The 21645-nt window shown below is 43.7% G+C and overlaps 3 protein-coding genes across 4 annotated transcripts; 2 read left to right on the top strand and 1 right to left on the bottom strand.

Annotated features, from left to right (window-relative positions):
• The first annotated feature begins 1091 nt into the window (after positions 1–1091).
• LOC307262389 (uncharacterized protein) lies at positions 1092–9519 on the top strand. Of its 2 annotated transcripts, XM_080043256.1 has the most exons (12): positions 1092–1242; positions 2620–2718; positions 3003–3146; positions 3235–3384; positions 6012–6119; positions 6259–6381; positions 6547–6720; positions 7706–7855; positions 7979–8065; positions 8195–8234; positions 8523–8577; positions 8672–9519. In XM_080043256.1, exons 1-12 carry the CDS (start codon positions 1237–1239, stop codon positions 9405–9407), a joined length of 1872 nt encoding a protein of 623 aa, XP_079899382.1. In that variant the 5' UTR covers positions 1092–1236; the 3' UTR covers positions 9408–9519. The 2 variants fall into 2 exon arrangements, with proteins under 2 accessions (XP_079899382.1, XP_079899383.1); XM_080043257.1 differs by lacking the exon at positions 2620–2718.
• Positions 9520–9867: 348 nt separating this feature from the next.
• On the top strand, positions 9868–12693 carry atf4b (activating transcription factor 4b). Its single transcript, XM_080044783.1, has 3 exons — positions 9868–10034; positions 10800–11252; positions 11358–12693. The coding sequence occupies exons 2-3, from the start codon at positions 10904–10906 to the stop codon at positions 12311–12313; spliced, it is 1305 nt and encodes a 434-aa protein (XP_079900909.1). The 5' UTR covers positions 9868–10034; positions 10800–10903; the 3' UTR covers positions 12314–12693.
• Positions 12694–16274: 3581 nt separating this feature from the next.
• LOC307263536 (GTPase IMAP family member 8) lies at positions 16275–20209 on the bottom strand (the record flags this gene model as incomplete). Its single annotated transcript, XM_080044698.1, has 6 exons — positions 16275–16348; positions 16497–17087; positions 17353–17484; positions 17664–17761; positions 18376–19012; positions 20179–20209. The coding sequence occupies 6 exons, from the start codon at positions 20207–20209 to the stop codon at positions 16275–16277; spliced, it is 1563 nt and encodes a 520-aa protein (XP_079900824.1).
• Positions 20210–21645: the final 1436 nt, after the last annotated feature.

Genomic DNA, 21645 nt, shown 5'->3' with positions numbered 1-21645 from the left:
TATGGCACATGTAAAGCTATTGCCAGCAGCCTGATAGTTAGGCTTTGCATAAAGACTGGAAACAGTGGGGAATTTACAACGTATGTCAATCAGGCAATCTTTGTCCTGGGCTGGAATGATTTCCACAAGCACTCTGTTGTAACATGACTCTGTGATGATAAAAGAATACTCATTCCAAATAATTTAATTTTAAAATCTAAACAAACATACAACACAAATTAAATTCAAAGTGACTCATTGAACAAGCTTCCCTTCAAACAAAGAACGAAGCAGTGAGTCGCAGTCACGATTGCACTCACTCGGCTGGTTGGACGTGTTTGTGGGCACGCCACACAACAACAACAACAACAACAACAACAACAACAACAACAACAACATTTAAGAATACATTGTTCAGTTCATCAGTGAATCAGTAGCAGGCCTAAAGACAACATTAAAAAAATTAAAAATTAAAAACAGTAAAAGAAAAACACAGTGTTCATGATCTTGACCTTTGTCTTTCATTAAAAAGTCTAATAGCAGAAGGGACCAATTACAAGCTAAACCTTTTGGTTCTGATTGACCTTTATTTACAGTGCTGTTAGGGATCTCACTTTTATGACGTCTAAAATATATTACCATTTATTTTGTTTTATTTGCATTAACAGCCAGGAAGTTGTCTTCACACCATTTGGTGAAGTTACTCATCTCTTCCTCAAAGCTGGTTAGCGCTGAGCTATCTGGTTTCAAATACCCAACAATGGCATTATCATCTGCGTATTTGAAGAAAGTGTGTGTGGATGTGCTAGCTCGGCACTCATTAGTAGTATAGAGTGTGTAGAGTAGAGGGGACAAAACACACCCTTGAGGGGCCCCGGTATTGATGGGCCTAGAGGTGGAGGTCGCTGAGTTAAACCTAACCTGTTGAGTCCTGTTTGTTAGAAAACTGTTAATCCAGATTATGAGTTTATGGTTCACCCCTAGCCCAGTCAGTTTATCCACCAACAGGTGGGGCTGTATGGTATTAAAAGCAGGTAAAACAGGTAAACCACACCTTTATGCTCCTTACCACTGCATGACAGACAGCATGACAGCAATAGAGGCGAGTGAAACACAGAGGGTGGAGCAGGTATCTGTGGCATCTGTGTCCTGACGAACGTGCAGGGCATGTGAAAACATTGGAATAAAACGTTGAGCTTTATTCAAGGGATCAAACCGCGGAGTGATTAGAGAGGACAACGTCCTCCAAACTGCACCATGACGGTAAGATCAGCTCTTTCTGTTGTGTGTAAATAGTTCTAGTTCTGTAAATACGTCTTAAATATTTTAGAAAAGAGAACCCAAGCTACATGTGACAGAGGAACACAATGGTTTTATCTCTTAGCATCCAGGGTTCGCCTATCTTCAACCTTGGTCCATCAGTCTCATTGTTTAGGGACTCAGAAACGGTATTTCACATGAGATTTGCTTGTGCCACCAAATTCACTGATCAGAAGACTGGAGCAAATTGGATATTCTGTCTGGGGCTTTGTACATTATTTAGTAATGCAGTCAATTAGGCGATACGATTTTAGCCCAAACAATGAAACACAAACTAAATAAGCAGCACAAAGCGGTGTTCTTAAAATACTTAAAACGCTCTAATCCCCAGAAAAGTGTGTTGCATTGATAGGATGTTTTTGGCATATAGCACAAATGCCATCAGAAAAGCACATGTCTAAACAACTCAATCTGGGTTAAACGCTGATCTCAGCTCGGGTGTTTCTCGATGCATTCCAAAAAACGGCACTTGAGTCTAATTAGATAATTGCATGTTGTGGTAAAAATGTACCCGTATGACAACAGTCCATTGCGTAAACAGTCTGGCTAAGGATGTCACTGTATGCGTCTGTCTTTTTCCTCTGACGGCTTTAGCTTTGATTTACGTCAGCATACCTGGTTTGTAATACTTTACATATTTTATGCAGTTTGTTTTACACTGCTCAGGAGTAGAAAAAAGGTGACAGAAAAGTGACAGCTACAATATAATATTTTCACAGCAGGCGTTTGGACTTGTAGTTAAAGCACAGGTGATGTGAATAATATTAGCTCTGTTCTATTCAAGTGTCCCAGTCATCAATGACAGTGTGACAGTGGGCCAGCAGGCACAATGTCAGGACCTAGACTCAAGCAGATAAATGGAATTCAGCCACGATTAAGTTTGTCATTTTTTTCTTGTCTAAATGTTAAAAATTCCGATTTGTCCGATATATGTGACTCACCCCTAAATCTTGGGGATTAACAGGGGCAGATGAACCTGTCCGTGATGGATACTTTCACTGTTGATTAGCACCATCAATCAACCAATACATTCAATTAGAGATGTACAGTATGGTAAAAATGTAGCAAAATATGTTGAGGGGTTTGAATTTGATGATCTACAGTTCACTTTTGTAAAAGACAAAACCTCTCCCTGCATTCATGTTTGTAAAACTTCCCGGTTAGGTAACAGATAACAACAACCTTTTGTTGTAGCATGTCTTTACGTAACCAGGAAAAGACACCAAACTAATGACTTCCTGTCCGGCAGCCTTTGCTCTTATCTAATACTTCATGCTTCTGATACTAGAGATACATTGTTGTCATTATTAAACCCCATAGCCGCCCAAGCCCCCCAGGAAAGGCAACAAGATGAAAGCTGCCATCACCTGCTCCTCCGACATCCCACAGTCTGCCTACGAAGACCTGGATGCATCAGTGGTAAAATAAAAAAGGATTCCTCTTAACAGCTCATCAGAATGCATGCATTGCCGGGTGATGTACCTGGGTGTTTGCTGCTGGTATTTGCATGTTATCAGCGCGTTCCATCGCACACTTTCTGGGCGGTTTCTATTTAAGTTGCTTTTTTTGGCGCGGAGATAAAGGCATTCCTTTAAACCCTCTGTTGGGTTTTTTCAGTTGTTTTACATCCTTGTAACATAATAACTGCAGTTCTCATGCGTCATTATTACTAATGTAATTTTCTCTTACACTTTTTTTTCCAGGCTGCTTTCACAGATGGAGGTCAGTCAGAGGTCAAAATCAAGCCTGTTCCTCGTCCCAGGTCTACATTGAAACCAATGTCCCAGTGTAACACCAGCAACACTGTGGACCTTGTAGACAAACCTACCGATGCCACTAATACAGAGGTGAGTTGAGGGGTTTTGACACATGCTGTTGATGTGTTTTTCTCATAATTGCACATATAGATTTTTTTTTACATGCTTGTGTCGTCAGAGTCCCCAACTCAGTGAAGCCCCTTCAGATGTGAAGACTTGTCCTGGTGGCCCTCCTCCTAGACCACCAATGTGCAAGAATGTGACCTCCAGGAAACCCACAGCAGCAGTCAACGGAGGCAATCACTATATAAATTCAACTTATAAGAAGGTATTGGTTATTTAAAGTAAAAATATTGAGCTTCAATTTACTCCTTAAAATAGTGTGTGTGTGTGTGTGTGTGTGTGTGTGTGTGTGTGTGTGTGTGTGTGTGTGTGTGTGTGTGTGTGTGTGTGTGTGTGTGTGTGTGTGTGTGTGTGTCATTATTCAAAATAGGACTCATCAAAATGTATAGAATAGTTAATAATCAATAGCTTCCTTGCTTAGAGGCGGATGAGAAGATCAACATCAATTGAAGTTTTGTCGTCAGTGTGAGGCAACCAGCTGAGACTACAGGAAGGTTGCGTTCCGAATCGCATACTTTCTACTATATAGTATGTAGAAAAAAGATTTAGGATGTCCCGATTCTTGTGGCCAGATTTAGGATGGTTAGAAGTACCCGGATGTCCTACTTCATGCGGCCAAGATTGTTAGTGTTGAAAAGTGCATCCTATTTGGGCGATTCTGACCCACAATCCAGTGCGCACGTGAAGTGACGTAACATCGACGAAGCCTCCATATGAAAACAAACGGGGATGCGACGGATATAAAAGCAAGAGGCAAGATCAAGGCGCAATGTTATGATGAAATAAGAGAGTAAAGTATGTCCCAATAGTATGCCTACTGCATCCTAACTAGATTCTTTTTATCGTCGGATGTAGTATGTAGAATAGAAAAAAGAAAGAGTATGCGATTCGGAACGCAACCCAAGTCACTGCTTCCAGGCAGGAACTTCAGGAAGTAGTCATTTCTTCCCAGTGAACCTGCTAAATGCCTTTTTTAAACATATTAAACAACAAAATCTAACATGTTAATCAGTGAGCTTTAGAGCTGCTGGTAGGCTTCAGAATAATCCAGGCTAGGTGTTTCCAAACTTTACGCTTAGCAAAGACTAAGCTAAAATAAGCTAACTATAGCCTTATTAGATGTATATGAGAGTAGTATTGATCTTCGCATCACACTCGCAAGGAAGTGGATAAGCATATCCATATTCCCTCACATCAACACAAATTTGTTGTGTCTATGCCTCCGAGCTGGCGATAGCCAAAGGTCAGAGGCATTATGTTTTTGGTTTGTCTTTACGTCCTTCAGTTTGTCAGGGCCATTCTTGTGACTGCAATTTCTCGTGAATGCTTTGAGGGATTTTTTAAAAACTTTGCACAAATGTCCACTCGGATTCAAGGATGAACTGATTAGATTTTGGAGGTCAAAGGTCAAGGTTACTGTGACCTCATACCTCCAGGTTACTGTGACCTCATGCCTCCTGAACGCGATATCTTAAGAACGCACAGAGGGATTTTTGTAAAATTTGGCATAAACACATACTTTGACAGAGCCGGCCCGAGGCATAAGCGAACTAAGCGTTCGATTAGGGCCCCCGACCGCCAGGGGGGCCCCCTCCAAAAAAAAAGTGTGTTTGATATTAACATCATATTATGCAAATGTAAGTTATCATACAAAAAAAGGAATAAAATGTTTTGGTCTAGATAATTAATAGCCTAAAAATGTTATCAGTTCATCTGGGAGGTAATCTGAAATTATCTGATCATGTCACGTTCCCATCCATGCACAGTATTGAGTTTATTTAAAAACAATTGGAAATGGGGCTGCCCTCAGTTGCCCATGCACTGTGTATAGTCTATAGCCTATTTCAGCCTCGTCTGTGGAAAAAAAGATACAGTAGCTGGACAACAGAGTTCTTCTGCTTCGTTCCTCTCACTGCATTTAAATGCATTCATTATATTAAAAGAAAAAGAGCTCCAAGCCCAACCCAGAGGACCCTCCATAATATTTTATTTTATATTAATATTTTTATGGAAAATCCATGTGTCCTTCTTCAATAGCTTCTAATTCATCTGACCCAGTGTCTCCAAATTATTTGTTCACACAAAATTTCTCAGATTTAGCCTCTTAATTTTCCTCTCAAAGTGCTCCAGATTCATGCATTTCACTTTAAAAAGGTTAAAGAAATCTCCCTGGGGGGCATACCCCCGGACACCCCTAGGAGGGTCTGAATCTCAGCTGTATAATATATTCGCACAGCTGCATAATATATTTGCACAGCTGCACAGTGGAGGCACTAGTGGAAAATACTGGGAGTGTGAATGATATTTAACAAAGATCTATAGTTTCAGCAGCGCTAACATTGGAGAGGGGCCCCCTAATCATATTTTGCTTAGGGCCCCATGAAGGCTTGGGCCGGCTCTGTACTTTGATTAGACGATACACTTTTTTTGGAGGTCAAAGGTCCGGGTCTTTGTGAGATCACGTATTGTGAACGCAATATCTCAAGAACGCATTGAGGGATTTTCTTCAAAGATTGCACAAATGTTGACCATGACTAAAAGATAAGTGAATTGACATTGCCGGTAAAAGACCAACGATTACTGCAGCCTTACATGTTGTCAGGTTGCAGTGACTATTGTATGGCTGTATTTCTAGTTTCAAATAGTGACGATGGACAAAAAGTTTACAGTCCATCCAAAATGTATTTGGGCAACTATACTGTAAACATATTTAAACCTTTTTTTAACATTCCCACACATTGTGTGCCATGATTTAATATGAAACTAACTGATACAAGTAGTTGGTTTGTTATTATGACTGTAGCTTACTTTCCTCCTTAATTCCTCTGCTAGCCTCCAAGCATCGGTACTGACAGAATCAAGTGTACTCCTCCACCGCGGCCCCCTCTTCCCTCCGTCTATTATGACAGATTTCCTCTCACAACAACGCTGAAATCTGAGGTAAGCCTAATATGTTTCTCTTTTTCAGCTCGTCCCTACATTTTTGCAACACATGTGAGACTTCTCTAAGACACATTGCGAGAGGACTGATCGAAGGTCATTTCTGAGTTAACTCACCTGTCAATATTTTTTTGGACAGAGCTACTCTGATGACAGTCAGGAATCCAAACCTTCGTCCACGAGTTCCTCGCAAGAAACTCCAACAGTCTCACCAGCTTCCTCTGAGGAAGGGCAGAGTGTCTTTGGGACTTACGGTGAAACAGTAAATATTTTAGGAACTTTATAGCTTTGTCTGAATGATCAATAAGTTATAACCCAACTCAACCTTATTAAAGTTTGTAAAACTGTGCCCAGAAAAGTAAATGTTGGAATACATTTTATGTTGTGGTTATACTCAAACCACAATATGTATGTCTTTGATTTTCAGGCCATGTACTGCACATTTGAACTTGCAGTTATACCTGAGGCCACATACTGCGCAGATGGGCCTGCAGTTCCACCTCAGGCCATAGGCTGCCCAAACAGACCCACAGTGAGGCCTAGACTCCGGCCAACCCCAAAATCCCGCACTCACTCATCGACTGAAACCTCGCCTCTACTGGTATGAGAGCAACAGTTGAACTGACATGTGACAAACCGTGCTTAGACCTGTGCCAACATAGCTACAAAAAGTTCAGAAAGTGCGTTTTTCTACTGTCATGGAAAGTCACATATAGCCCACTTAAGATGTTTCCATTTTTCTGTGGCCATTTTCATTCAACATGAAATACAAAATTTGGTAAAGTCCTTTCCAAGAGCTTTTTCTGCGCACTTGAGAGTAAGTGACCCCACCCATCCCTGCCCTACATTTTATGAATATCAAGCGAGGCATGCCTCAACACAATTATTTCCTGGTATAAATCTCACAACCTAGGTAGATTTATTAAATGGGCTCACCTATTTTTTGGAACACAGAGGTGATTCAACAATAACCAATCTGACCAGATAAATTGAAACGATTCGTTGAAATGCATACATCTTCCCAAAGCCATTCTCTCTTCGTTTAAAAACTGTGTTTCCTTGATCTTTTGAGTCACAAGAATCTGTTGCTGGAATGCATTGATTGTTCACTCGATGAAAGGAGTCACCCTTCCAACAGAGTCTCCTTTACACCATACCTGAAAATGCTGAAAGCACATCATTTGGCACAGCTCTTTATTTTGCACTCAACACGTCAGGCTGACAATTTTAACTTAATATTTTTCAGCAGGTATGTATATTAGTGTAGCATGTTAGCATGCTAACATCTGCACGGTCAAAAGTGAGAATACCACCAAAGGACTGAAACGTAGTTGTGACATTTCCTTCAAATCCAACTGACAGGCTTAAAAAGACCAACATTGACACATGGAGCAAAGCCTGGCTGAAGCGTGGCTTAATATTCAGCATTTTCCACAACAAAGTTTTCTTTCCTAAAGTGAAGAAGACATTAAACAGACTTCAGACAATTGTGTATGATTCTTTTGAAATGTACAGGGGAAATGCTTTTACTTTATCTTTGTGCGATATACAGTAACAATATAATGAATCTTCTTTGTCTATTACAGACCAGACCACCACCACCTGCGTTCAGCCCACCCCCCGTGCCTACAATAGAGAGACAATGTGAGTCAATAGAGGGACAGTCAGAAGCACTGTACAGTGAGATAGAGCACCCTCCCTACCTGGACGTCCTGCCAGAGGATGAAGACAAGATGGTGAGAAAGGCTGCATGTGTGTGTGTACGTTATAAAGCCTAACAGATCATATTTCTGTGTATTTAGAATATGGGATGCTGGATAATTTCTGATCCAATACTCTGTTTTTTTTAACACTGCCAGACACACAGGAGATCAACAATTGGTTCTGGAAAACAATATCCGATTGGCTGCTACGCTTCTTACCAGCAGATCACAGACGACCCAGATGTAAGAGGCTTTTCTTGTTCAAAAGACTGTTTCACCTGTGACTTAATACAACATTGTGAACTTTGGAGAGGTTCGATGAAAGTAATGTATTGTCTCTTTGCCCTAACGCAATAACCTTGTTTTCCTCAGGACATTGTCGGGATGTTGAGATGGTTGAAAAAAGTATCAAGTGAGTTAAAATGTTGTTTTTTAGCAAGATTGTGAAATTTCCATAATGACTAAAGAAGCAACTGAGTTTGTTGTGTGTGTAATTTTTATTTAATTTGAATTATTTTACTATTTTATGCACCACCAATAATGTGAATCATTAATTTGATCAGAAATAAAGACAGTGCACTTAGTATGTAACTACATAAGTAACCATGCACCAAATGCACAAAGATTTAAGTGTCCTCCTCAGGACCTTGATATATAGGTGTTTAGTATCTCATCTAACTGTTTGCTTTCACTTCCTCAGAGACTGATTTCATGGCCCCGTCGCTGTACGGCCTCAGCTTAGAGGAGGAAATCAGGTAACCACACTGAAAGACGATATGAAATACCAATTGAGTGTCAAATGTAACTTTAGGCAGATAAAGTCATTACTGTGACTGTCCCTCTGTGCAGATCATTTGATCAAAGAGCCATGACTGTGAAGAAGGCCCTGTGTCTCTACAACCATCTCATGACGAAACGTTACGAAACCATGCAGAAGCTCATCTTAGAGTTCCGCTCCATCTGTAACAGCCTGGACAAAATGGAGAAGAAAAACAAAACCATTGACATTGCTGGAGGCACCACAGGTGCTGTGGGAGGCGTGACTGCGGTGCTGGGTATCGCCTTGGCTCCTGTGACCATGGGTGCCTCACTGATCGCCACAGCTATCGGTGCTGGTATGGTAGCGTCGGCTGGGGGTATTGGTATGAAAAATGCAAAGGCCAACAAGAAGATTTTAAACAGGAAGACGGTTGAGAAACTACTATACGATTACAGGACAAATGTTTGTGACCTGGAACACTGTCTGGATTTTATCCTCTTCGGTATGAACGAGTTGCGAAGGCACGAAATCGCCAGGCTACAGAGGGCAGGAGCCCAGTCTGACTCACTGAAGATGGCACATCTGTCACAATTTGTGATTAGGAATAACACCAACAAGGGTAGGAATGGTCCTGCAGCCGGGATGTCCTCTGAGAAACTGCTTCAGGAGTTTGCTAAGGACATTGATCTGTATTTCTCAGAGAAGGATGATCAGAGGCTGAAGAAGTCAAGTAAGGGCAGGTTTTCTGTTAGGCTTCAACTGCTGGTTCGAAATCTGCAGGATGAACTCACGCACCTGAATCGTCTGTGGGAAATGTTCAGCTGAAGCGAAGGACTCTTTGTTTGTTGGTTTGTGTCATGTGTGAGAAAGAGGTGTTTAAGAATGTTGCTATTTGTAATTAAATGCCATATTTACATATATTTTAATAAACATTTTATATTTGTAAAACCTATTGTGTGATTTATTAAAGCCAGTATAGTTTTTTTTTAACCATAATGATAAATAGGCTACATTAGGCTTACAGCAAAATACGTTTATATGGATATAAGTAGATATGTTTGTATATAAGTAATAAACTGCATAAGTAATGCCTATCACTCACATAGTTCAAATCTTCTTTTTATTCAGTGTAGTACGGTGATTACTTTTTAGGTTGACAGGCTATGTAGGCCTACTGTATGCAAGGAATGTGGAATACAAAAACATTGGCGGATTGATACTGTGCAAACTGCGGAAGGATACCTCCAGGCTAGTCCTTGCTTTGCCTCTATATCAGCACAGCACCACACCGTTCGCCATTTTCCCTTCCAAGGAACAACAAACGAAGTGACAGCATTGTTGAACATCGCTCCGTTAGCCGAAATGGCAGTGTGAAAGTGCAGCGACTCAGCAGCCAACCAAACAGTGCATCCAACTAGTGCACTGAGTCTTTTCTAACCCAGCAAAAATGTCGTAAGTATTATTTTTATAGGCTAACATTTCGTCGATGACAGCTGGGGGCCTACAGTGGCCTTGCGCCTCGGCAGCCTGACATTCGCGCGAGCAGGATAGCAGAGCTTAATAAAGTTTACTTAAAATACATTTGATTACTAGCTTACAATTAATTTAACATGACTTGAACCGTCGAATAGTTTGATACGTATAAATGGACATATTTAATTAAAGGATTAGCTACTGAGATGACTTAACACGTGACATTGGTGCTTAATGTATTTGGTTTTTAAGTGATGTTCCACTGTGTCGATGCTGTCTTCAGAGACGGCGTCGCTACTGATGTGTTATTTTCTTCGACTGTCTTTCTGCGCTTACGTGTCAGTCAGAAAATGGTTAGTTTCCGTTTTGGGTCAAAATGGCGGCTTCGGGTAGTAGGCGTAAGAAGAACAAAAGTGTGGCTGTTCGTGGGGATGGGAGGGTGACGGGAGTGAGCGTGTTTAGAGACACGCTGACGTCATAGTCACAAGACTAGTTAGCTGGGTGGAGGCATGTGACGTCCAGCAGCAGGTGCATTGCAGGGATGGGGGCAGTGTTGTGCTAAAATGTGATCTGCCTTTTGAGATCAGTTGATATTTCAATACCAGAACTACAAAGCACACAAAATGATATGTTTACAGTTTTAACTATACATCATCATCTTGATGTATTTACTTTGGTGTTTATATATGCAATATTGATAACATTTTCACCACTCATGTCTTTTATTCTTCCCCCTGTCCTCAGGTCCTACGTGGAAACCGTCACCGCTGCTCCATTCGACAGCATAAAAGAATACGAAGCCTTCCTCTCCTCGTCGCGCACTCTGTTTGTGACCAACAACAGCCACTATGACCATGATGATGACAAGCTCACAGTTTGGCCTGGAAGACATGGAGGCCCTACTCTCGGGGTCTTCCGCTCCCATGGTTGATGCCGTGGACTTCCTTTCGTTTTGCCCTGACCGAGAAGTGCGACAGGAGGGTGGAGGAGGGACCTCGTTGGTCGGCGACGTGTCGCCCCTGGCTGCCTCATCGCTGTCTTCGTCCTCCTCACCTCTTCCCTTCTACTCCCCTCCTCCCTCGCCGCCGGCCTCCCTCCTCCGTGGGGACAAAGCCGGGGCCGAGTCGGACCTGCTCTCCTTCCCCTGGTTGGACCACCCTGCTCAGCTGAGACACATGGTCTCAGATGAAAGCAAAGGTAATGACTCTGAGAGTGCAGAAAACATTTAAAAATACTTCTTCTAGAACAGCCAGTGTATCAAAGGAAAATCTTATTAATCTAATGTCTTGTTTTGCTTCATAGAGGACATGTTTGGTGACCTGGACTGGATGGCCGAGAGGGTGGATCTGAGCGAGTTTGACCTGGACTCTCTGATTGGCTCCTGCAGTCCCAGTGAAGACTCCCCCGCCTCTCAAGAAGACCTCCTGGCCTCCCTAGATTGCCCCATGGAGCTCGACTCTCTCCCAATGCCCACCTTCCCAGCTCCCATCCTCTCAAGTTCTCCCTCCGCCCCTCTCCCGACCACACCCCCACCTGTCTGTCCAGAGCCTCCTGTCATTACAGTCAGTGAGCCTGAAACCTACATGGACGAGCAGGATGTCCCTTCCCCTGCCCTGTGTGTCCCGGAGCCACAAGAGGAGCTGGAAATCAAATCGGAGCCTGTATCCCCTTACCCATCCTCCCCTTCGCTGATGGACTCCCCCTCCTCCCCGGCCTACACCCTGGACCTGGGCAGTGAAGTGGATGTCTCAGAGAGCGAGGAGAAGCCCGCGGTGGTGGCTTCTGTCGTCCCCCAGGTCCCCAGGCTGGTATTCTCCATTTCACCGACCCGCATCGTCTTCGTGCTGGCCCCCAAAGAAGAAGTGGCCATCACCACCGCCACCCTATCCACCACACCACAGGTCCTTCACTCCTCCTCTCCACCAAGGCCCTCCAGAAGCAGACCGTACCCAGAGCCCACGTACAAAGCAGGTCCCAGTGTCAAAGTGCAGGGCGCGGATGGAGAAGAAAGGGTAACTCTCAAGGCACCAAAGGCCAAGAAACTGAAGAAGATGGAGCAGAATAAAACGGCCGCCACGCGTTACAGGCAGAAGAAGAGAGTGGAGCAGGAAACGCTGCTGGAAGAGTACACACGGCTGGAGAGGAAGAATGTGGAGCTGACAGAGAGGGCCGAGTCCATGGCCAGGGAGATAGAATACCTGAAAGAGCTGATGGAGGAGGTCCGTGTGGCCAAAGGCAAAAAAGGTGCTGACCCCTAGTGGTTGGACCTTACCATGACATGATGTGTATGTGTGAAAGAAGTTAGTTGGATCAGCAGATTTTATTTCTATAATGCAAACAAATATCGGTATAGTATGTGTTCTCCCCACATAGAATGTCTTGGATGTACCATCCAGACGTCTGTAAGAACATCTCCTTTTTAAAGTATATCTCATTATAGTCATGTTTAGAGTAGTTTTATGGAAACAAGTATTTTCCATTCAGTATATAAACTTTGTTTGCTTTTACTTGTAATGTTGAATTTCCTTTTTTTTTCTATCTCTGGACCTCAATAACTTGCCAGTAAGCTGTCTTTAAAAAAAATGTATTATAGTGTATCAACCATCTGTATTATGAATCTCTTAATAAAGAGTCGTAAACTTAACTGAAGTGATTTTTATTTTTATTTTTTCCTCCCCTGGCTGTTTATCAGGTAGATAAAAGGGTTGGTGGATAGGCAAGTGGGGGTTTTCCCTTGGACAATACATTCTAATGGCTATGGAAATGTGCACATCACTCAACACAATAGCAATGTCAAACAGTCAAAGAAGGTATACACTGAACAGGCATGTAAGATCATAAATGCCAGTTCATATTGAACACGCACTCTATTGGTTAGTGTTGCTGTCCTGGAACGACAAACCATTCCAAGCCTAAATCAGTAAAGCAAAAATGTATGACCTGTTTTACTTTTAGTCTGTTAACAATGGAAGCTCGAACTGAGTCTTTGTTACCAGTCTGATAATACATACACAATGAGCCTTTGGATGTCCCTCTGAGTGGTGCCTCTTCCAAACAAACTGGGAAGAGGATATTGTAACCCGCCTGACCCGCAGCATGCTGCAGGCACACAGGTCTTTAATAAACAGAAAGTCATGTGAAGTTAAAAGCTATTAAGAAGCTCAAGATGACAGACTAAACGGATCTAAAAAAAAATCTGTCCTGTTTTGGTGAGTGCTATAAATAGAACACACATTTCATAGTCTGTGAGAGGAAAGAAAAAAAAATACTGCTGACCTAGACACAGCTCCAAAATTACCAACACAAATGTGTGCAGCTGGCACCTCGGTACACGCTGTAATTAGTTCAGTCTCTAGTCCATACATCTTACGTTGGATCTATATCTGGAGGAACGCCAAAGTCAAGATGGCGCAAACAAAGCTACTTTGCAATAAGAGAAATTATTCCTCCAGAGAAAAAGAAAAAAAAGAGACATGGCTAATCATGTGGATCTCGCCTGTGTGAATGACCTAATTCTAAAGGGTGTTTTCCGTGATTGCTACTTTCTGGACAATATATATATATAAAATGTCACATCTTTTTCAGGCAGCCAAGATCAATACAACCTTGCAAAATACAGTATGGTGTGTGTAGAAATGTTTTCTCTTACTGGTGGTAAGAGTACTAAGGTTTTTTGAAAGAAAGGCTTTTGTAGTATCAGTATTAAATTAGCATCGTATCTTATTATTTATTCTCTTTCTAATCCGTTTCCCAAAGAGAACAGATTACACACAAGCACATGCCTTATTTTTACATTATTTTTGGAAACAATTTTTCTAACATGGTCAGTAGCCTATATATACATGTACTGGTTAATGTACCACCTAGCGACGATACTGTGTAATTACTATTACAACCACAGAGATATCTGTTTTGCATGTGTGGAAGAATTATGTTTTTTCGTTTTCTTTGAGAATGCTGCCGTACATTCATGACAGAGTACACACGAAAGATTTAAAGAATAAGATGACAGACAAAACTTCACAACGATATATCCATATCTTTTATTGTTGTCTGGGGATGAGTAAAGTACCACACAAGATTTAACGTCACTTTGGCTACGGTAGAGTGGTGGAACTTACACAGTGCAAAATGCTTTCGCTAAAAGCGTACACAGATCATATTTTACACGGCTTATACAATATATTCACATGTGAGGTGGGACTCTAAGACTCCAAAATGAATGTTTGAAACATCATATCAAATTGTAAAGTCATGCTTTGTCTGTCACATAGTGCTGCGGTAGCCTACATCACTAAATGAAGCACAGAGTCAGTAAAGCACAAGGGAAGAAGTGTCAGGCTTCTTTTTTTTAATGACAACGTCATTTGTAAAAAATTAAACTTTGCAGCATGGCAGTGGTTTTGGTCACACGTCATATATGCTTTTAACAGTACCTTTCAGAGCGTGAATACTCTTCCCACTTTTTCCTTTTTTTCCCTGTAAAGGTGAAAGGGATGTGGTGTCATACCGGAGTCTGAGGAGTAAGAAGTGAGCTTACCTTCAACTCTGTAGGCACTCAATTGTCTGCATGCACTGTCTGAGAGCTGAATACATTAAATGTCTTAATGTTTTCAAAACGCCACAACCAGTGCCAGGAGCAGATGTCTTAATGATGTAGAAAAAGGGAGTTAAAGCCCAATGTGAGCTTCGGGATGGTTTCATGAGGTTGTGTGGTTTCTGTTAGCATGCAAAAGCGTAATGTAGCCTCACAGGATAGTGCCATGCCACAGGGCTGCACTACCACTCTCAGGCTTTGATGCTGAGGCATGGAGCTGAAATCTACATCGTCGATCTATGCGCTGGATGCGTGACCAGAAAAACTGCTTCACTGTGATGTGAGCCTGCCTGCTGTTTCAATACAGCCCAACAGTTTTTAAAGCTCTGGGTGCGCATGAATGCTTCAGCAGAGATGGAGTAAGACTGACTCTTTCTTTAGTTAGCCTACTGCTTTGGATGGACTTCATTATTCCTTTATGCACAAGGAAACCAAGTGAACAATTCAAATCAAAGTGCACATACTGAATCTCTTTCATGTCCAGCAAACCGAAGCAAAAACTCACAGAAAAACTCAGATTTCAATGAAAACGTCAGCAGATTAGCAGTCAGCATTAATAAGCGTTTCTGTGAGTGGACTAGATTTTTTTTGCACTGGAGGCAGCATTTCAGCTGTGACTCCCTAAGCAGAAACCAACCTAATGCTCAGGAAGATACTTTTAACATCACTGAAAATGTTACCGGATGTTTCATGTCCGAAGGTGCACTTTTGTAACAGAAAAAACTGGTGTGCACAGCTTCTAGTACACATCATTATCTTTTGTCACTCTGAACCCTTGGACCATTATTGATCCAAACTACTTGAAACTGAATGACAGAAATGGCACTTAATGCAGAACGGGATGAATATATTGGAACATCCAGTCAAAAGTCATGGTAGTGCTACAATGAGGAGTATTTCTTTACTCTTTAGTGTTGAAACGGGGTCACTTTACCAGCAGTTGATATCTGTGAACATGCTCATGGACAGGGGGGCCGAGCACTGGTCCCTCGAAGCAGAAGCAGAACGGTTCTCCTCCTCGGAGAGCGTTTTTTGAACATTTATCCTGTGTTCCAATACCCACACTTCTTCTATTTAGTATTGTAAAGAAAAAGATTTAGGATGTCCCAATTCTTGTGGTCAGATTTAGTATGCTTAAAAATACTGGTACATCCGGCCGAAATTTTGAGTGTTGAAATCGTCACATCGACAGAGCCTCCGTATGAAAAACAACCAGAGATACGACAGATATAAAAGCAAGAGGCAAGATCAGGGTGCAATGTTATGATCATATAAATAAGTAAAAGTATATCCCAAGTGTATGCCTACTGCATGTTAACTAGATTTAGTATGAAGAATAGAAAAAGAAAAAGGATGCGATTTGGAACGCAGGTTCAGTCTCAGACGTGAAAGGTTTTTCTGTGCCATCGGTGCAGTTTGGTCTTTACATTTCCAACAAACTCACTCACGACGAGAGTCCTGCTTCAAGCCACTTGTTGTTCCCTTCAAAACTCTAGGGAGTCGGCGCGGGATATCTAGATGAGGTTTAGAGTTACATGAGGTGATGTTTTGGTCCTATTAAAGGCTCCGGAGAAAAGGATAAAAAAAGACGGATCACTTTCCTTTATTTCAGTGCGACTGTGTCACTGTAGCTGACATCCCCGACAGTCATCCTCGGGCTCGGTGTTGTCCGAAGATAAGGAGCTCTCCTCACTCACTGTCAAAGGCAACACAGTTAAATTAGAGAGATATTAGACAATATAAACGTCATCCATTAGATCCACAGATGATAGACAAATGTTCCTTCAGATTGCAACAAGAGACAAAGGAAAATATGTATACAAATCAACCAATGTTGAACTTACACCACTCTGTCTGTATGGGGAGGAAGGCCTTGTCCCCGTTCTCTCTGATCATCTCCTCTATCCTATCCAGGAGGGCTGATACGCTCCGGTCCTTGCCGGGTGTCTTACTGTCCAGGACGTGGTAATAGTTCCCGCAGAACTCCAGTAGTCTCTGCAGCTCCCTCCCGCCTCTGAGTATGTGCTCCTCGATGGGCGTGCGGCCCAGCCAATCGCCACAGCTGAAGAGCACCATGGTGTGGAGGCACGCGCCGTCTCCAAACAGAGTCTCTATGTGGGCCACCAGCGTGCGCCTCTTGCGGGCCGTGAGGGACGAGACCACGGGCAGGACCAGCAGCAGGGTGTGGGGCCCCGGTCGCAGGAGGGCCGCGCCGCGCTGCGATTCCTGGCGGATGCGCTTGGGGGTTCGCCTCACCGAGAACCAGTCCCAGCCCGGGGTGTCCACAATGGTGACGCGCCGGCCCGACACCAGCGCCTGCTTCCTCAGGCACAGCTCAGTCTCCTGACCCGACTCGAAGAACCGACGGCCCAGGATGGCGTTCCCCACCGAGCTCTTACCAACGCCCTTCCAGCCCAACAAGAGCAGCCTCAACTCTGTATACAACAGAGAGAGAAAGATGGAGGGAGGCACAGTGTGAGAGAAAGTGAAACCATTGGGGATGAAAGCAAAGTATCGATGAGTAAGCCTTTTTTCCTAGAAATCTGTGTTTTGTTTTTTCCAGGAACAGCATGATAACCTCTCTCACACACACACACACACACACACACACACACACACACACACACACACACACACACACACACACACACACACACACACACACACACACACACACACATGCAGAGCTCTCGCTCATACCTCTGGGGGGTCCACCAATCATCTGGTCCCTCTGTCTGGCGTGCTCCTCCATCCTCATCCTCTCCTCCTCCAGAGCTTTTCGGGCCTGCTCCTCTTCCAGCAAGATCAGCTCATTCACCTCAAAGTACCAGCCTGCATGACAGCCACTATCAATTATTCATTTCTTTCAATCATTTCTATTGCACAATTCATGTTTGAATGTGAATAATGTAACTACTACCGTTTAGACATTTCAGAAGTGTACTATTATTTGGAGTATTACAGCACAAGAAATGCAATAATATCATTTAATGTGAAGTAAAAAAACAAACCTTGGTTGTCGGCGATAATTTCCTCCACCTTTTCCATGAGCTCAGGTACCTGCGTGTTGCCTTCGGACTCTTTCTGAGTGTTATCAAAGGAATGGTACCTGGCGGTGGAAACAACTCATTTTTAAAGGAGCACTTGATAAATCGTAAAACACATCATGAGTACTACTACTAAGTACTACTCAGCCTGAGGAAACAGTTGAATGGTGTCTTCTGCAGGAGCTTTACAAAGTAAAACAATAAAATAACCCTGATGATGTCACAGTGATGTCATCAAGGTCATCTCAGCTTGGGCTTTAGACACATAAGGTCTATTATATTATCCCCTACCCATAACACATCAGATCCACAATGGACAATTGGATTAAGAAAAAGCATCAGAGGGTCGTTTTTTCTCATACTTTGGGAGTCTCTAGTCACACCGGGGACCCATATTAATGTTGAAAAACCATGATAAAATGCATTTGGCACAATAGGTGACATTTGGGTGTCAAAAAACCTCCACGGAATGTGTGTATTTTCGAGATGACAGACCGTCAGACCAATGGCCTATGGGTCCAATGTGAAATATGCCAGACTATTGAGCTGTCGGGATAATGGGCCATCGGAAGTATGGGAAGTCCCTGAAACCGACAGGTTCCTTTGTTTGTAATGGGATTTGTGTGAAGGAGAGAAAGAGAGAAACAAAGTGGAGGAGAGAAAACAGACAGTGTACCTGCTTCCGCATCTTTCCACCAGCCACTGCAAGGACTCTCCAGTGTTGGCTATGTGCTCCTCAATGAAGACTCCTTCGGGCAGTTTGTCCACACTGGTAAACAGCACCATGGAGTACCTCCAGGTCCCTCCACCCAGGGCGCCCAGCTGCTCCTCTGCGGCCCTCCTCTCAATGTCAGTGAAGGGCTGGGTGATGGACACCACCAGCAGGATGGCGTGGGGTCCAGGAGGGCAGAGGATGGCCCCCATGCAGGGCCCCTCGCTGTCAAGGCTCGGCCCGGGCTGCTGTGGTGGGTCGTCAGACTCGGCTTTGGGATTGTCATTGTCCTTGTCCTTGTCCTTGTCCTCGTCCTTGTCCTTGTCCTTGTCCTTGTCCTTGTCCTTGTCTTTGTCAATGTCCATGTCCTCAGCTTGGGCGTTCTCCTGCGGGTCGCTGGGGATGGCCCATGACGGGGTGTCCACCACAGTGACCCGTCGGCCGTAGATCTCCGTCTGGCCCACGTTGCTGTGAGTAGTCTCCTCTCCGCTGTCAAAGAACTCCTCCCCCAGGATGTTGTTGGCGGTGGAGGTCTTACCAGACTGTGGGCCCCCTAGGATTAGCAGTCTGCGCTCTGGGGGATGGCGGCCCCTGGGGTCCTCTGTTGGAGCACAGAAAGGTTAGACTGGAGGTTATTATACCCACAAGGATGATAATGCAGTTGCAGAGGAAGTGATCTTTAAATGTCACTTATTATTATTATTATTAAAAATTGTAATGTGGGTGTCTATTAATTTTTTTTTTAAATGTCTCCCATTGTTGGCAAAGCTAAATTGCCTCTTTGCAGCCTCTGTCTGAAATGCTCCGTTTGTAGAGCCTGTCTCTTTAAGCCCCGCCTTACAAAACGCCAGGTCGGCTCTGATTTTGTCCCTGAATCTAGACGGTTTGAATCTAACTGCCAGTTTAGATTTAAGTGTATCTGGGGCCGGTGTGCTTATCACAGGTGGAGGTAGTGCTAAATTAGGTTGACATCATAAGGGAAGGTAAAGCTGACTGTGGTTTTTGAACACAGGTTTTTTTTAGAAAGGCGGAGGTGAATAAAAAGGGTTGTTTTTTATCTTGCTCCCTGGGAGTCTTTAGACACGTCGGGGACCCATATTTATGTTGAAGATTCTGCATAATAGGTGACCTTTAATTCCACAGCAATTGTGTTCTCTCCCTCCCTCATTTTGATCCTCACTCTTTCAAATTGCTTCTTGTCTGAGCTCCTTGCTACCTCTTCTCGCTAACCTCGTCTCCTCCTTCATTCCTGTCCTGATCCCCCTAAATCCCCCTCCCCAGCATGCCCCCTGTTTGTTTTCCTCTGTCCTTAGCCTTTCTTTGGAAGAATTGTTTCAGAGAAGAGGCTAACCTTGGACCTCTTCCAGAGAGGATGGCTTGTGGTCAGCCAGGATATGATTCACCTTTTTCAGGAGAAGTTACACAAACAGGGGATAAACAAACAAAGCCGAAGGGGCTAGGAACATTCAGAGGATGACAAGGGGAACGACGCCTGCTCTGCTCTGGACCACTATACGAGAGAACACAGAGGGAGGAGAGGGAAGTTTATCGATGATTCCCTGTTTATGGTTCTGATAATTTCCTGCGTAACACATGAAGTTTACTTGAGCAACAGTTCCCCACCCACCCGCCACCTCCCCACAGTTACCCGCCCACCACCCCAACTCCCAGCACTATGCTTTGGGGTTCCAGGCGTGAAGTGTGGCTGTGGCTGAATGGAGAGGGGTGATAAATTGTGGGTGAGGTGTGGATGCAAAAGCCACTCACCAGTGTCAGAGGCAGAGGACACAGCAGCCATCTTGAGTGTAGAACCTCTGGGTTCCTTCTCCTCCTCCTCCCCCTCTACCTCCTCCTCCTCGCCTCCAGCGTGGATTCCTGTATCCTGTCTCTTCAGAAAGCGATGGACCCTGAGTGGCGTGCGAAAGGCTGGCAGCTCGAATGCTTCTCGGCTCTCTCTTTCGCTCTCGCCCTCATTCTGTACTGCAGTGTAACAACAACACAGTCCATCTATCAGAGGTGTTTTTCTCTCCTCATGCCTTCTCTGCCTTTCAACCTCCACACCCCCTCGTCCCACCGTGGCTCTGTTCCGTCCTTTTTCCCTCAGTGGCACCTCTCCCCTGTCTTCCAGCTACCTAGCCCTTCATCTTTTCTCTTATTGAACAGTCCATGCAGAGGGGAACAACGGCTGTGTAATGCAGGAGACTTGAAGCCAAATCCACCTCAGCTGCTAAAGTAGCACCTCCAGGAAGATGTCTCCTCATTTTTTTTTCAAGCAAAACAGAGGAAGCCGTTACTCCCACTTGCTCGTATCATCACACAGCAGCAGCAGCAGTAGTGTGGCACTCTATGCAGACTGCAGCTAGAAAGATGGGTATACAGAGAGAGAGAGAGAGAGAGAGAGAGAGAGAGAGAGAGAGAGAGAGAGAGAGAGACAGAGAGAGAGAGAGAGAGAGAGAGAGAGAGAGGGAGAGAGAGAGAGAGAGAGAGAGACGGGAGCACTCTGTTCTATGTTTACAGCTGGATGTATCCCCCAGCTGCTGCATCATGCACAAACACAACTATTTATATGATACCCACAGACACAGAAGCTACGGCTAGGCAGGGGGGGTGTATACTGCACGAACACATTTAAATATTCATAAAAGTAGAAGACATGCTTACATAATACATCAAAAGCCCCTATAAATAGCAGACGACTCAGTAAAGAGGGTCAACTAATTGCGTTGAATTCTAAGCACACAAGTCACCTGGTTCAGTGTGAATAATTTCTCAACGATGCATAGCGGCCATGTGATGTCAGGCCAGACCAATTATATGAAATGGTGTTTATCATGTCTGAGCTCATAGTTGGCTCTTTAACAGGTTAATTACGCACGCCTATACAGCGAGATGCGTTCACGAACCAAAGGGAAATCAAGTAAGACGCAGGGTAAACAAAAAAAGTAAATAATAATACATTAATAATAAAATAATAATAAATTAGTTGCCATATTGACACATTTGTGTTAAGTTCGTCGACATGCTTCCACGCACAGGGGCGTCGTTTGAACCCCGTGGCTTCACAGCTGTTTATAACCGAAGAAATTGAAGAGCAATTCGGAGCAATTAAACCTTTTATCCATGAATTACAGTCGAGCCTCTCTGCCGTATACCGTCACAAAGTGTCGTACTCGGACCTCACGCCGTACGGCGACCTGAGGGGTCGTGAAATAGTGCTGCCTCTGTCCCATGTGA

Source organism: Ammodytes marinus (assembly GCF_949987685.1).
Source record: "Ammodytes marinus genome assembly, chromosome: 16".
NCBI classification, from domain to species: Eukaryota; Metazoa; Chordata; class Actinopteri; order Uranoscopiformes; family Ammodytidae; genus Ammodytes; species Ammodytes marinus.
This window is presented reverse-complemented; position numbering and strand designations above follow the sequence as displayed.

Coding starts and splice junctions, on each gene's coding strand:
- LOC307262389 (XM_080043256.1), top strand. Junction 3,147..3,234: donor CCGATGCCACTAATACAGAG/GTGAGTTGAGGG, acceptor TTGTGTCGTCAG/AGTCCCCAACTCAGTGAAGC. Junction 6,721..7,705: donor CTGAAACCTCGCCTCTACTG/GTATGAGAGCAA, acceptor TGTCTATTACAG/ACCAGACCACCACCACCTGC.
- atf4b (XM_080044783.1), top strand. CDS start 10,904: ATGACCATGATGATGACAAGCTCACAGTTTGGCCTGGAAGACATGGAG. Junction 11,253..11,357: donor GGTCTCAGATGAAAGCAAAG/GTAATGACTCTG, acceptor TTTGCTTCATAG/AGGACATGTTTGGTGACCTG.